The 16,096-nt window shown below is 35.1% G+C and overlaps 7 protein-coding genes across 7 annotated transcripts; 3 read left to right on the top strand and 4 right to left on the bottom strand.

Annotated features, from left to right (window-relative positions):
* Window positions 1–684: 684 nt before the first annotated feature.
* Window positions 685–900, top strand: DFA_02708 (uncharacterized protein; the record flags this gene model as incomplete). Its single annotated transcript, XM_004357374.1, has 1 exon — window positions 685–900. The coding sequence occupies one exon, from the start codon at window positions 685–687 to the stop codon at window positions 898–900; it is 216 nt and encodes a 71-aa protein (XP_004357430.1).
* A 165-nt stretch (window positions 901–1,065) lies between these two features.
* DFA_02707 (uncharacterized protein) lies at window positions 1,066–3,191 on the bottom strand (the record flags this gene model as incomplete). Its single annotated transcript, XM_004357373.1, has 4 exons — window positions 1,066–1,172; window positions 1,237–2,446; window positions 2,517–2,581; window positions 2,678–3,191. 4 exons carry the CDS (start codon window positions 3,189–3,191, stop codon window positions 1,066–1,068), a joined length of 1,896 nt encoding a protein of 631 aa, XP_004357429.1.
* A 1,377-nt stretch (window positions 3,192–4,568) lies between these two features.
* DFA_02706 (heat shock factor-type DNA-binding domain-containing protein) lies at window positions 4,569–7,383 on the top strand (the record flags this gene model as incomplete). Its single annotated transcript, XM_004357372.1, has 2 exons — window positions 4,569–4,765; window positions 4,833–7,383. The coding sequence occupies 2 exons, from the start codon at window positions 4,569–4,571 to the stop codon at window positions 7,381–7,383; spliced, it is 2,748 nt and encodes a 915-aa protein (XP_004357428.1).
* Window positions 7,384–7,945: 562 nt separating this feature from the next.
* DFA_02705 (uncharacterized protein) lies at window positions 7,946–8,615 on the bottom strand (the record flags this gene model as incomplete). The annotated part of the gene is made up of 2 exons (XM_004357371.1): window positions 7,946–8,224; window positions 8,403–8,615. 2 exons carry the CDS (start codon window positions 8,613–8,615, stop codon window positions 7,946–7,948), a joined length of 492 nt encoding a protein of 163 aa, XP_004357427.1.
* Window positions 8,616–8,666: 51 nt separating this feature from the next.
* DFA_02704 (uncharacterized protein) lies at window positions 8,667–9,199 on the bottom strand (the record flags this gene model as incomplete). The annotated part of the gene is made up of 3 exons (XM_004357370.1): window positions 8,667–8,753; window positions 8,787–9,085; window positions 9,154–9,199. 3 exons carry the CDS (start codon window positions 9,197–9,199, stop codon window positions 8,667–8,669), a joined length of 432 nt encoding a protein of 143 aa, XP_004357426.1.
* Window positions 9,200–9,968: 769 nt separating this feature from the next.
* DFA_02703 (uncharacterized protein) lies at window positions 9,969–14,395 on the top strand (the record flags this gene model as incomplete). The annotated part of the gene is made up of 3 exons (XM_004357369.1): window positions 9,969–10,589; window positions 10,742–11,053; window positions 11,507–14,395. 3 exons carry the CDS (start codon window positions 9,969–9,971, stop codon window positions 14,393–14,395), a joined length of 3,822 nt encoding a protein of 1,273 aa, XP_004357425.1.
* Window positions 14,396–14,824: 429 nt separating this feature from the next.
* On the bottom strand, window positions 14,825–15,941 carry acmsd (aminocarboxymuconate-semialdehyde decarboxylase; the record flags this gene model as incomplete). Its single annotated transcript, XM_004357368.1, has 2 exons — window positions 14,825–14,949; window positions 15,038–15,941. 2 exons carry the CDS (start codon window positions 15,939–15,941, stop codon window positions 14,825–14,827), a joined length of 1,029 nt encoding a protein of 342 aa, XP_004357424.1.
* Between the last annotated feature and the right edge of the window lie 155 nt (window positions 15,942–16,096).

Below are 16,096 nucleotides of genomic sequence, written 5' to 3'. Positions count from 1 at the left end.
CCATGGATTTATTGTCCTTTACCTGCCGATATCGTGCATATTGGGAGGGTAGACACGACCTAGTTAACCTTAACAGGGCCTTCCTGCATAAATATGAAAGTCCCCCCCCAGCTGTAAGTTATTAGATAGAAAATATAATGTTGATCTCAATTTACTGATTTTCCCCTTTTTTTCTGTACTTTGTCTTTTTTTTTACTTTGTCTGTTTTTTTTTCTTTCCTCAATTCAAAATAAAAGTTCAAATGGTTAGAAATTGCAATAGTGACCAATGCGATGTTATTTTATATTTTTTAATCAATTTTTAGTTTGGTGATTCTTTTTATTCTTTAACTTTGACCTATCTTTGATCTTTGGAACCAGCCTTACCTTCCCGAGGATGGTCGGGTTTTGAAATTGAAATTGGAAAGGAATAAAGTAAATTTCTATTGATTCTTTGTCTCACCAAAAATTATTGTGATATTTCTTTGGTCCCAAGGTATTTTCGTGGGACCTACGAAGTTTTCGGCGTTTTGTCGTTTGGTTTCTTTCTTTTTCCGACCTAAACAATAAAAATGAGTGATTAGACGAGGTACCAATGAATATAAAAGTGTGAAGTTGAGTGAGATTCAACTTCACAGTTCTATTCAACTTCACAACAAACAATCAAATAAATAATTTTAAAATGGTTTCTATTACTTTCAAATCAATGACCGGAGTCAACACCGTTATCGAAGCCCTCGAAACCGAGACCCTCGAACAAGTTATCGTCAAGCTCAACGCTGCCTTGAACTCTACCTACCAAGTCTCTCAATTCGATTGTTCACTCCCAACCTCTGCTTGGGTCAAGATCGATCTTGCCACTCCAGTCTCTTCCATCCAACTCGGTGAAGAATCTACCCTCCGTTACATGCTCAGAGTTTAAATTCGATTAAAAATATTTAATAAATTATATCTATTTATCATTGTACAAAACCTAAATCAACCCAAACAACCAAAAAGGAAAGAAAAGGATTGAATGTTCATTATCTATCTATCTATCTATCGATATTCAATAGTGTATTAATTAATGTATTATATTATTATTATATTATATATTTTTAAGGTCATCTGATTTTGCTGATGGAATGGCATGTTGAGCCATAATTCTCTTATTTGCTTCCATAACTTCATCTCTATCCAAAATGATTAAATAATCTAAAATAAATATTTGTTAGTTATACATAATCTATTACGATCCATATACGTATATTTTACTTACCATGTTCTAAAGTTATTACAAGATATTGATTTGTATTTGATTCAATTAATTCTACAAGATGTTTAAGATTTTTGATTGGGATATTGTTGACCTTTTTGACTTCGCAAAGACCAAATGAAGAGTAGCCGTAATTGATCTTGTCGATGAGAACCTGTGCAATGACGACTATTTGATAGTCTGGTGAAGTGATATTGTCCACCTTTTCATAGACGCGACGATAGGTGGGTGCGAGATCCTCTGAGATTTCGGTGAGGAGCGGATAGGTAACGGGGAGAAAAACAAAGCCTGCGTGGAAAAAGTAGCTGGGACGACGATCGTATAGTTGGTAGGGAACGACACGAATCTGGGGAACCAGTGGGATGGTCAGTTGAAGCGACTCTCCTTTTCTAAAGACCGTGACGTCGATCGTGTCACCAATGAATCGTGAGGAGAGGAGGTATTCGTAAGAGATTCTCTCACGACGACGGAATGCTATCGAGCCATCGTTGGCAATTGGCACACCGCGAATATGCGTAATCACATCTTGCAGCGCCAATACATTACGTGCACGTGACAATGGATGTATTTCATTTACGAGAATACCCGTCATACCATCTGGAATTTTATAGTATTTCTTGGGCACCGAATCAAGTGATTGTGTCATGATACCCATCATTGGTTCACCCGTAAACTTTCCATTCTTCTCAATGTCTTGTAGGAAACGGTTGACTACCGGTGTAGGAATGATAAATCCAATGGAAGAGGCGCCAGCCAGATTTTGGAAAGCAATACCAATCACCTTGCCATTCATGAGTGCGGGACCACCCGAATTACCCGGATTGATGGCTGCATCGATTTGAATCGACAACAGACGACTCTCGCTATGTGCGTATTGTTGTAGATCGATACGCGACACTACACCTTGAGTGACGCAAATGTTTGAACCTCCCGTCGGAAATCCAACCACTGTAATCGTGTCTTGCAACTCTGGAATATCACCCAACTCGAGTGGTACAATACCCTCCCAAAATGCATCGTCGTCTACTGTCAACATGGCCAAATCATACTCGTGTGCAATTGCCAACAATCTCGCATTAAACTTGTTTGGATTACCAAACTTTGTCAACATGATCGATGTTTGATCCGCTACAACATGTGCATTGGTTAAAATTCTCTTACCCTTGATTACAAATCCACTTCCAGTTACTTCTTTTTGTGTTCTCATTTGCCACTAAAATAGAAACCAAACATAAAGATTTGAATTAATATTCATTCATTAATGTATAAATAATAGAACATACAGGTGTAAAATGGTTAGGTGATGCCAATACAGAAAATACTTTAATAATAGGATCCAATAATGGGTCTAGATTAAATGAGTGGGGAGAACATAATTTGTTGAATGTTAGTGTTTTTTCATGATAGATAATATATGATATATATTATATGTTTGATACAATACCAGATTCATTTGGTGATACCATATAACCTGGAGTTGAACTAGCACCTCCTGCAGGTTGTTCAGATACGGGTGGTGCTGGTGGAAATGGTTGTATTGGTTGTATTGGTTGTTGTGCTAGTGGTTGTGGTTTAATAAACGATTCGACTGGTACCGATAGAGGTGTCAATTCTTCTTTGTGTTCCAAGTCGCTGATAACCAATTCCTTGGTCGACGTTGTATTTCTTAGTTTATCATCGATGACTGTTACTTTCTTTAATTTCTTTTGTTTATCTGAAGAAGAAGAAGAAGAAGAAGAGGATGAAGAAGATGAAGATGGGGATGGAGTAGTATTACTCGATGCAAAGTATCTCTGACTTTGTGTAGAAGAGTATCCAAACCCCCATTGATTACTACTACTACTATTACTGCTGTTACTGTTATAGCTGTTCACAATGACACCTCCATTTCTATGTTTCTGACAATTCAATAAGATCGTTGTATTGTTCTTTAGACACTTTGATACATTTCTAAACATTATTTAATTGTTATTGTTATTGTTATTTGTACTACTAATAATTAATGTTATTACTATGAATATATGTATAGTATAATCGGGTCTACAAATGACTGAAGAGGAGAGGAGAGACGAAAGACTCAGAGATTGTATAAATTACCTTAACTAACTTGTCTTTCTTGAAAGTCGCGTAATAATTACTTTGTTCAGCTCAGAGATGAAGTGAGATTTTCAACTTCCGACCCCCCACGTTCGTTTTCCTCATAAAACTGGCATAACGGTCGGTCTGTCGTAGTCCTGCATACCATACCAATGTCGGTATAGTTATATATTGACGTTCAACGATGATCATGTATACGAACGAATAAAGAAAATTGTTCATAAATATCTCTCTAGAGTGATGATAGCCCACCCCACAAAGATGATGAGGTGTGGAACAAGCCACCGACTGCTTATGAGCAAAGAATATCATCACCCATTATTGGTATTTCCATTGAAGGGGTATTGAGTGTTCGAGAAGCTTTTGGTTGGAAAAATAAAAATATTTATTATTAAAAAAAAAAAAAGAAGAAGGAGTATTCGAACAAAGAAGAAAAGTGATATCACTGAAAGTTCATTAAACAAATTTCATCATCACCAAGATAAAGATAGTCATCGATTATATTATATTTATTATTAAACTTTAAATTTATATAATCCAAATCGACTCGACTCACCAGTCGGATAGAACTTACTTTTTCTCGTGTACTTCTCAAATATAAAACGAGTTTAGCAGGCAGGACCATCCATCCATCCATCATTCATAGCAAAAGCAATAGCAATAATTATAATTACTTTTTATTTGTTGTTTATCACAATATTATTATTATTATTATTATTATAGTAGTTTGTTCAACGTTGAGATAATATACGTTGGTCTCACTTTTGTTTTTTTTTTTTAATTTATATAACCCCCGCCTGCTTTGTCCTCCTCACACCTTATTATTTAAATCAAATTAATTGCAATTGTGTGTTTGTTCTCCTTCATCCAACCAAACCAAGCTTTGTACATAGAGATAACAATAATACTTTATTTATATTACACAATTTATTTATTTTAAATATAAATACAGCACAACATTACTTCACATATCCTCCTCTCAAAAGGTGTAGCCTCCCTCTTCTTCTCAAAAACCAGCACTCTAAATTAAAAAATCTTTTTTCAATTTTTAAATATTTTTTTTTTTATCATTACGCAAGAAGAACGTTAAAAGCTCACCTTTTTTTATTATTAAGCAACAACAATAACAACAACAAAGAAGAGTTTACAGAGATACATATATATAAATATACATACATAAAGATATATAGTTCTTCTTTACAATTGTAGACAGACAAACATAACAGAACTATAGAAAAATGACAAATCTGATGACTAGAGATGGAGTAGCTCCATTTATCAAGAGTTTAATAACTATGCTCGACACCCCTGAAAACAACCATTTGATTAGATGGGGTCGTCTAGGTGAGAGTATTGTCATTACCAACTGTGCTGAATTTGAAACAAAGCTCCTACCAAAGTATTTCAAGACTGGAAAGTTTTGTAGTTTTATTAGGTATGTTTGTCCACTATAGTGTTCTCTCTATATCTTTTTTTTTTCTTTTTTTTTTTTTTTATTAGAGATTCTCTTTTAGATACCATTGGCTAATACGTTTAATTATTTTTTTTCCTATCCTTAGACAATTAAATATTTATGGATTCCACAAGGTGGATGATGAAAAATCGGCACAGTCTGAAGAGATTAATAGCGATTCTGAGCCACAAGCTAGATTGTTTGAGTTTGCCAATGAATACTTTAAAAAGCATAACCCCGAGATTATGATTAATATCAAGCGTCGTAAGAGCGTGCGTCGTTCCATCACGGTCAACAACAACAACCCAAACCAATACAGAACTGTCGGTGCGCCTGCACCAGGCTCTGGCCAACCCAACTACTATGCAGAGGATGAGGACGACGAGCACTCGGCCCCATACTACCCCGTCGTCAACATCCCCACCTCTTCCTCCACACCACAGACACCATCGACCGTGTCGAGTAGCGGCCAACCCAGCAGCAGCAAGCCAACTCCACCCTACGTCGACCCCAATAGCACTGGCTCCACCCCCATGCAGTCGCCACTACCCGACACCAAGCAAGAGCAGTTTGATGCGGTCCAACAACTCATATTCCAATTCTCCAAGCAACAAACTGAATACAATGACCTCAAGTCGACCAACCAAGTGTTGCAAGAGTCACACACCCAACTTCAATACGCCTTCCAAAACCTCCAATCGTCGCATCAAAACTTGTTGGATCGTGTCTTAAAGTTGACCAAAGCAATCTTGGGTCAAACCATCATCAACCAACAACAACAACAACCTGCTTCACCACAACAGCAACAACAACAGCAACAACAGCAACAACAACAACAACAACAGTTTGGTGGTGCCAACTCTACACTTCAAAACAAGCAGAATAATCTTTTGAATGAGTTGTCCAACAATAGCAACAACAGCTCAGCCAACAACTCGGCCAACAATTCTGCCAACAACTCTAATAACATGTTTTTATCATTCATGCCACCACAGCAACAACAAGCTAGAATCGGAATCTTCCTCTCACACACGTTTACACAGGTCCTCTCACCAAGTGTTGCAACTGGTCCTGAACGCAACACCAGGTGTCACTGGAACGGCCTCAGCCACTGGTATTACTGGAACGGTAACTGGTATCACTGGAATTGCGACAGAATCACTGCATCGCAACAGATTCACTTAACAGCATCAGATCGCAACAGGATCACTGGAACGGCAACAGGTATCACTGGAATTGCAACTGGTATTACAGGAAGAGCAACAGGAATCACTGGAACTGCATCATCAAAAGGTATTACTATAACAACCACGACTGGAGCCATGACGACAACGTCGACCACTGGCACAAATCCCCCAAAAAACCCGACTAATCAAATTAGTGGACGAGTTGTTGATACCAAGGGGTATCCAATGCAATGTCAATTAATTCCAGATACCGTCGAACTCTCTACTATCATATTCTACGATCCTAATGGAAATGGAGAATACAATTCTTCAAATGGTGGACCATCTAATGTTGTCGCCAATTTATACGACACCAACTCGACGGCCATTCTTCAAACTCGAACAACCAACTCTACTGGGGGTATTATGTGGACTGGATTACTTGAAGGTCATACATACTATGTTAAAGTACCTAATCGACCAGGAGTTTTAGTGTGGTCGCCAAAAGGAGCAGTCAACACCCAACAGAGTATCCTAGACGCGAATGGAACTTCTCCAAACTTCCAACTAACCGGACCATTCCAAGAACTCGCTGGATGTAAAAGTTACAAGAGAGCAATCCAACCAATTTATGGAGGACTGAGATGTCCATCCCAAATCAATGAAACACTTGTTCTCACTGCTTTCATTGACAACAACAATGATAAAATAATGCAACCTACAGAGAGTATGCTCTTGACCAATCACTCTTTAACAAACATGACCTTTACTCTAATATCTGAAAGTAATGGTAAAGAAGCAAGAGATAGCAATGGAAACCTATACAGCCATCTACCAAGCGGTGGAACGGACGATAGAAAATACCAACTAATCAACCATGTACCAGGAAAGTATCATGTCAACATTACAGGCAGACCAGAGTTCTTTGAGATTTTAGGAATTGTCGGGCTCAAAGAACCAATGTCAACACCGAGTTTTCTTACACAATATGGACCTAATCCACCCGCCAACCCCTCATCTCAGTGTACCAATAATGTAGTCGGAGGATATGATGTCCGACTGTTTGATTCATCGAGTCGTATCACTGGCCTTATCAACGACACCAATGGAAACCCCATTCCCAATATCAAGGTCACGCTCACCCCAGTCAATGTTGGCTACCCTACCATCTCTGCCACGACTAATGCAAAAGGAAGGTACACTCTTACCCCTATTCGACCTGGTACATATACCATGACAATCTTTTCGGAAAGTTATCGACACACCAATTCTGGATATCGTCCTATTGCAGCTGACGTTTCCACAACCAGTCAATTCAGAATCTCTCCTGCCACTGACAAGGATTGGGTTGAGAATTGGGATACAAACAAAACTAGATTTGTAAATAGCTTATTCAACTTTAAAATGGAAAAACTTATATTTAATTGGGCTTGATTTCAATCAATGGAACTCAATGTCTCAGTACAACCCAAAATTATTTCAATCCCAATTCCATTCAAACTAATATTTTTGATTGGTTAAATGCCAAACACATGTCATCAAAAAAAACAGACTAAATAAAAACTTTTCGTGTATTCAATAATTCCTAATTGACAATATGTTTTGAACATATTCAAACAGTCTCTTGCATGTGACTGACAATCCAAATCGGAGAAGATTGATAATTTGAACAGGATGTTGCTCTTTATATGTGCCAGTATGCGAATCACGATCCTTGTGTATTGGACATATTGAATTGGCTTGGGAAAGTTGTTGACAATTCATAGCAAATGAAAGGTTTTTTGTCAGTTTCAATTTCACAAGTACAATAATAACTATTCCAAGAGTATCTGACTATCTTTTCAATTAAATAAAAGGGAAGTTTTGGGTTGTTGTAGATCTTTGATCCAATTTTAAATGTTGTGCCTTGATATTCATATCCAGATCTCTCAAAACTATTTAAAATAATATCGGTCATTTCTTCACGGTATTCACCAATTATTAGCTTGTTGATATCCTATGCACCAAATGTGCGATCAACAATGGCGAGTTTGTCGAGGATACCGATTGACTGTTTGAGTGTTAGTGTTGTGATGGTTGGTGGAACGTTGGTGATAGATGGATTACATCGGTGTTGGTAGACCAGTTTGGTAAGCTTTGTACCGTCCAAGTTGTATCTATGTTCATTGTTGACATGGAGTTTTTGAAGGTTAGGCATTTGTTGAGGTGGTACAATGTTGCTGTTGATAATGTTGCTGGCCAATCTAGTGTCAAGAACAATTGATTCTTGAAGCCACTTTAGTGGAAATAATAGTTTTACTTTTATTCATGTTGTTGATTTGTTGATTGAGACAGTCAAAAAATCATTCTTTGGGAATGTAGGGGAGTATTGATTTGATATTCTGAAAGATCTTGTGGTTGGATGGTAGAAGAGTGCCTGTTTGGAGTTGGAGCTTTTCAACTGAATTAAAAACAGTAGTATATTTGTCTTTAATATATCCATCTTTTGCCAATATAATGACCTTTGTGTTTTGATTAGACAATATTGGTTGTTGACATGATCCAATGTGTCTTGGTTGAGTGACAATTTGAAACAATTTGTTAAAATAATTTGATGATATGAATTGGTTGATTCGCTTTGATATGCTGAGCAGTTTATATCTCCATTTTTTTATCATTAAACCCATTTCCATCGAACCTATAGCGACCCTCATCGTCGATTAATGAATTCAAACCATTCAAAAAGCGATATGGGTGCATCGGACATTCCATTCTTGATTATTTGTATTTGTCCAAAAATGAGTGATAGATTGAGCGACCAGAATCTAAAGTGTTGACTGCTTGGTGACTATAGTAACAAGTACATCGAGTATTCTACTGATGATTGGCCACGGTAATGAATATTCGAGTGATCCTTTGTTATAATCACATAGAGGATTAGGTTTGAATCGATCATTTTGTGTCTTTATAATTCGATTGATGATTGTATCTTTGGTTTGGCTTGTCATTGATCTTATCTCTAATGATTGACAAATTAAAAGTAAATCTTTTTTAAGTTTACTCTTTAATTCATTCTCTGTGTATATTTTACTTTTATCTTTAACAAAACAATGAGTTAATAAAAGATAAGATAATAATAGGATTGCATTCATACATACTATAATCAATATCACCATCTAAAAAGTCATTATGACTTTATTTGTTTGTTTTCATCTTCTTTTAAACTATCATTATTCCTGTTGTTATTATAATCATTATCATCATTTTGCATTTCTACTGTAACTAGATAATATAATAAAATTTATTATGTATAACAAGTGGGTGTAATGTGAGTTGTGATTGAAATGATTTCAATAAATTTTTGTTGGGTTGGGAAAAAAAAAAAAAAAAAAAAGAATATAATTATTAAATTTTTAATATTTGTTTGTGTGAAGTTTGGTATCTTTAATTTATTCTTTTGCTTGGCATAAAGCTCATTTATTATGCTTGTTGAAATAGGTGTGTTTGGTTCAAATAATGAAACAAAGAAAGAATAATAATTGTGATATCCTTACCAATTACAATACATCGATGTTATCATCGATCTAAACTCTCAGTCGCTCAATATATCCGTATCCTTCCAAGATATGTCAAGAGTTTACAATGCCTGTTTAAGAATATCAAATCGCTCTCGATACCAAGCTATTCTGTAATAACTATATAGATACTTGGTAAATATATAATTAGTTGAGAGGTATATAATAATAATAATATATAGATATATGAATATATAGATAGTAATAATGACTTTAGATTAGATTGTAATGATTATTAATTATAGTAATAAAAGATGAATTAATGTTTATTGATTTCCATTGGTCTTTTATAGTTTGTTCGAGACGACTAACCGACAATAGTTTAGTCGTTAGTATTTTTATCCAGCATACTTTCTATATTTGGCACCAGGATTAAGTATGTTGATAATTAGATGAAATATCATTGACTAATCATTGAACTGTACTTTAATTTACAATCTGAATCTAACATATTCTAAATTTACAATGGATTGGGTACCTAAATTTGAGAATCTTACATTAAATGTCAATCAACTCATTGTAAACTATCTTCATGAAATATCAGACAAAATGATAAACAATTTTAAAAGAATTGGATATGAATATCACGGAGCTACTTTTAAAGCAACAAAAAGACAATTCTGTCTTATTAAATCAACAAAACCAACTACACCAGACATTATAAAAACTCCAACACCACTTGTAGTATCAATAATAGCATTGACCACCAACAACCCAACACTTCCATTTTATTTAATCGAGAAGATTGTCAGATACTCATGGAACAGTTATTATTGTACTTGTGAAATTGAAAATTTGCCTACAGACTATCATGATTATATCAAGAAGTCTAAAGAATTCATCGTCGCCAGATCAAAGTGTCCAATACACAAGGATAGAGTACCAAATATCGATACATATCGTGAAGTTATACCCAAACAAATCAATCATCTTCGATATGGATTATCAATCGCAGGCAAGAGATTATTTGAATATATTTCAAAACATCTTGTCAAGCAAATGGTATTCACTTCAGAAGAATATTTACCATTTAAACATCGACAATTTGAAAATCAATATTGTCTAATAACTATTCTAAATTACAAAGTTTACAATTAGAGCACACATCAAACAAAACTTATTTGCCTGGTGGTGACAAACTATTTCCATTGATTTCTCGTTTGAAATCTCTTACTGTATTGGATATATCACAAACAAAACTAGATACGGAGAGTGGTGGAGCTATCAGTCAATTAAAGAATATACGACTTAGAAAATTATACTATAATTACAACGACAACCAATTTCTATTCCAACAACAACAAGATGGTGATAATGATGATCCAAATAGTTGGCCACTCTTACAATCATTGGAAGCAGTATCAATCATCTCATTTGATGTCATTCCAATATTGGATAGATTACCAAAACTCAGACATCTTAGAATCATTATCGAGAATCAGGGATTGGCAGACCAACAGCAACTTCAATTGTTTATTCTTCCATCTGGCATTACCAAACTATCATTCATCGATCATGGTATTGCCAAAATCAGCAAAAACAATCCACAAGTGAATGAATTGGTGTTGATATCCAACAATCAACACAATTTCGACCTTCAATTTTATTTGCCTTATGACAATGTCGAAAAGATCACCTTCAAATCGTACATTCATCACTGGCATTATTTATTTCACATCAAAGCAACTTTCAATTTATTGGAACCTTTTACAAGAGTTCTACAACAAATAATCAAAAATGGGTTTATTTAAGAAAGAATACCCTATACCACCAACAAAATAATTAATTGGATCACAAAGAATAATTAATAAACCAAATCAATGATATCTCAATGACATTTCATTAATAATAATAATATCTAGAAAAACTATTTATTTTTTTTTTTTTTTATAATATCCCCTGGTCGACCATGCTAACTCAGAAGAGGGTTCAATTAATTTACTCTTTAATTATCTATCTATCTATCTATCTATCTATATATAAATATATATATATATATCAAGATGGTACTTAGATGTGATGTACCAGCTCCAGGTACTCATGTCATCACAGAACCTCGATTTGACACTCTAAGAGAATTACATCAGCGGACTTCAGCAGAGCTTAGACATAGATGCAGGCAATTGCGTTTAACATATGAATCGAATGCATTTGCAATCCAAGACATACTGCGCAAGAACAAGGAAAAGAAGAAAAAGGAGAAACAGTTTACAACAACAAAGAAAATAAAACATAACTCGATGAATGATTACAATCGAGGTGCATTAGAGTATGCTCTGCCTTGGCATATCGTACAAACAATATTGAAACTTGCTTCTCAATACCATTTTATATGTACATGTGTCTATACGGATGAGTTAAAGAGAACTCTGAAAACGCATCAAACCAGGGTAAACTCCACCGAACGACGTCAAGATCATCAACTCCGATTCTTACTGCACACCAACATGATGTCTCAAAGCGAGGTGAAACAACAGTACTCTGTTCAAGATCAATTATGTCCTCTTCATCAATTTAGTCTCGATCAAGGTTGCGATCTCGGTATTGCTTATCAACCACACTCTGTTCTCGAGAATCCATCATGGTCTCAACAAGCACCACCACGTTATGATTGCAGATGGTTGTGTAGTATGGCATTATTATGCAAGAGGGTATTCTCGTTTATATCAACAACACTCTTTACTGATATTGTGATGGATCCGACAGCAGACACATGGAGTCATATCACCAACAACCACTGTATCATCAAACAACCAAAGATACTGACACTTGTAACTCCATCATCATCATCTGTTGACAATCAACTCTTCTTCTTTACACATCCCTCTTCTTCATCAGCGGCTAAAGAGTTTCTAAAGAATGTCGAAAAGATATACATCAATAATCCACATATTGTTGAAAATGTATCAACTGTTGAATCGTTGATCAACTTGTCGCCATCACTTCGATCACTCACTATCAATTGTGATCTTGACCGGATAGTGTCTATTAAACTCTTTAAAGGATCATTGAAATCAATTCCATCAATCAAAATGAATGTCATTTTTTTGGATGGTGGTATTCAGATACCCTCTACGATTGTTCAACCATTATCATGTTTTACAAAGATTATTCTTCCCTATCCATTTGATTGGAATAGTGTAGACGTTGGAGTCAAACAAAATCTTCAAGTCATTTCATTGGATCAATACCCAATCAACCCAATCGATTCTTTCCCAGCCCTCAGACACATACACACCAAACTGGATAATCACATTCAGAAAAATAACATTCCAAAAAGAGTTGATACAATCACATATCTTGATACCCTTTCATTGGATGTGATAAATACTCTTTCCAATTTGAATATTTCAACACTACGAGTCATGCCGTTTGGTTTGGAACAGATTTTACAGTTAAACAAGATTACATCTCTCAAAAAGATCGTACTAGTCGCAACAAATATCATCTACGGTGATGTTTGCCAAACAGAAATCAATCATTTTCATGCAATGGGATTTAATTATATTGGTTCATCATTCCAAGTCCAATCAAAAACAAAGAAATTAACATTTATTAAAAATGATTATGAAACAAATAATAATAATAATAATAATAATAATAATAATAATAATAATAATCAAAAGTCTATCACAACAGTATCATCATCATTATCATCCCCAATCAACAATAATATTATTCTACCAAATAATATTATCAACAAAATCGTTGGAATGACATGGAAATTAAGAGAACGGTGTACATGTGTTTATGAAAAGGAAACGATTCAAAAATGGATTGAAATTGGATATGATATTCTTAGAGATGATCAAGAACTAGATAGATTCAATCAAATGAAGAAAAATTGTCCAACTCATTTCTCACAACCTACCCAACACCTGTATAAACCATTGACATATGATTTGAAAAGTAGTAATCGATCTAAACTACAATTGACACTTATCAGCAAAGATGTATTCGAGTATGTCACCAAGAATTGTTTCTCAACAGTCATGCTTGACTTTTGTGAAAGTGGAAAAGCTTACTCTAGACATAACCCTTATTGTGTTGCATTCAAACACTTTACAACTATACAATGTGATGACACTATTACCAGACACAGGGATACTCACATGGTCCTCCAAACTATCAAAGACCATCTACCATACATTACCAAAGTAGTTTTATTTAGTGGGATCTATCTACAAAGCATTATTAAGCTACTACCCAACCTCACTAGTATTGATATCTCCAAAAAAAACGATGGAAATGATATAGTGGACATAAGAAATCTTCACCAACTCAAACACCTCACTAAATTGGATATATCTCATCATCAAATAGTGAAGCAATTATTGTTGGATGAAATCAAAGATATGTCTCTCAAAAAACTATGTATTGGGTTTGATATTATGCCTCGTGTTGATCAACTCCCACTCGGATTAAAACAATCTATTACAAAGATTACCTATACCTCTGGTCTGGATCAATTTCCAAACCTAAATCATGTTGTCATAAACTATATGGGTGATGATAGACTAGACTATAAATTACCAAATACCGTTACAAAAGTTACATCGTATCGCTATCAAACTGGCTTTCTAGCTCACAACAAATCTGTCAGAAAACTTAAACTCCAAGGCTATCCATTCGGTGACTATCGCAAACAATTTGACGGATTTCTAAAAAAGATTTCATCATCTGATTATTCTCATCTCCAAACTCTTATCTATTGTTGCAACATATATAAACCTTTCAGCATTCACTATGATTTTTACAAATATTCAAAGTATCGAATCGATTATAGTCAGACTAGTTTGGATGACAACTCAACTCAATATATAAAACTATCAAGAATGAATAATCCAGATAAAAAATCGAATCATCATAATGATCACTGTAACATTATGTAGACTAGATTGAAATATCAAATAAAATAAATAAATATTAAAACAAACAATTATTACTTTGTATTTATTTACTTGTAGTTATTAAGTTCGAGGAACTGTCATCATAAAGTAAATCATCTTATAATCAAAGGTATAATTACATTGATGTGATTATTATTAATATAAGAACATATATAACATAATAATTATATTTATTTAATGTTTTGGGTGAGGAGGAAAAAAAAAAAAGAGAAAAAGAATAAAATATTAATTATTTCTATTTCTCCTTTTCATGGTTTGGTTGTTGGGGTTTTGTGGATTCTGCCTTGTTTGTAATATTATATTATAGGTGGTTGTATTGTTGAGGAGGAGTTAGTAGTACTTTTGTCCAATGATGATTTATGATTGTTATGTTAAATATATATATAAGTATTTGATTATTAATAATTAAATTTAAAGGAATCTATCCTTTGTCAAACCCAAAAATTCCAATGCATTCTCTCCCAACAACCTTCTCTTGGTGTCTTGACTAAACTCTTTTATCGATTCAATAAGTTCTCCTGGAACCAACTCTCCAACTAGAATTGAATAGAATAATGTGGTTAGAAAATAAATAATTTAATAAATAATTAAATAATAAATAATAATAATTTGTTTTGTACATACGAGGAAAAGGATAATCAGTACCAAGGGCAACTTTAGATTCACCCATCAACTTTACAAGGAATTTGAGTGCTTCGGGGTCATGTACGAGTGAGTCTACCCAGAAACGACCGATATAGTCTCTGGGGTTGACGGGATTATCGACGGCGCACAAATCGGGACGTGCGTTGAACCCGTGTTCGATACGTCCGATGGTGAAGGGGAACGACCCACCACCGTGTGCAAAGCAGACCTTGAGAGTGGGCAGCTTCTCAAAGACACCACCAAATATCATCGAGCACATGGCTAGACAGGTCTCGGCGGGCATACCGACGAGCCAAGGCATCCAATACTTGCCCATACGGTCACGACCTGCCATCTCCCATGGATGAATGAATACGGCAGCTCCGATACGAGCTGCCTCTTCAAATACGGGGAACAACGATGCATCGTCGAGATTCTTTCCATTGACGTTGGAACCGATTTGTACGCCTGCCAATCCCAACTCTTGCACACATCTACGTAGCTCCAAGACACTAGCCTCTGGGTCTTGTAGAGGTAGTGTACCCAAACCAACGAATCTCTTTGGGTTCTCGCTTACAACCTGTGCAATATGATCGTTCAAGTACTGTGACAAGTCCAATGCATCAGCTGGCTTTGCCCAGTAACTAAACATAACGGGTACAGTCGAGAGCACCTGAATGTCGCATTGGTCACGATCAGCTTCTTTAATTCTCTGTTCTGGGTCCCAACAATTAGAGTCTATCTCTCTAAAGAACTTTCCATCAATCTCCATACGTGCTTTACACGGACAGTGATGATCTAGAGATACCCATCCTCCATACCCATACTTTTCTTTCAAATCAGGCCAATTCTTTGGTAAGATATGAGTATGTAAGTCTATCTTTAATATCTTTGGTTCTGTCATTATTATTATTCTTAATCTATTTTACAAATATTTGTTTATTTATATATATATAAATATATCTTTGCTCTGTTACAAACAATATTGATAGATATTCACGCAACTGTTCGTGTGACAGAGAGTAAATTTCGAAAAGTTAAAAAATAATTAAAATTCAA

The sequence above is a fragment of the Cavenderia fasciculata genome, assembly GCF_000203815.1.
Source record: "Cavenderia fasciculata unplaced genomic scaffold Scf_Dfasci-G-b-190b03.r1-5, whole genome shotgun sequence".
Taxonomy (NCBI): Eukaryota; Evosea; class Eumycetozoa; order Acytosteliales; family Cavenderiaceae; genus Cavenderia; species Cavenderia fasciculata.
Note: the sequence above shows the minus strand (reverse complement) of the source record. Positions and strands in the feature narration are given on the sequence as shown.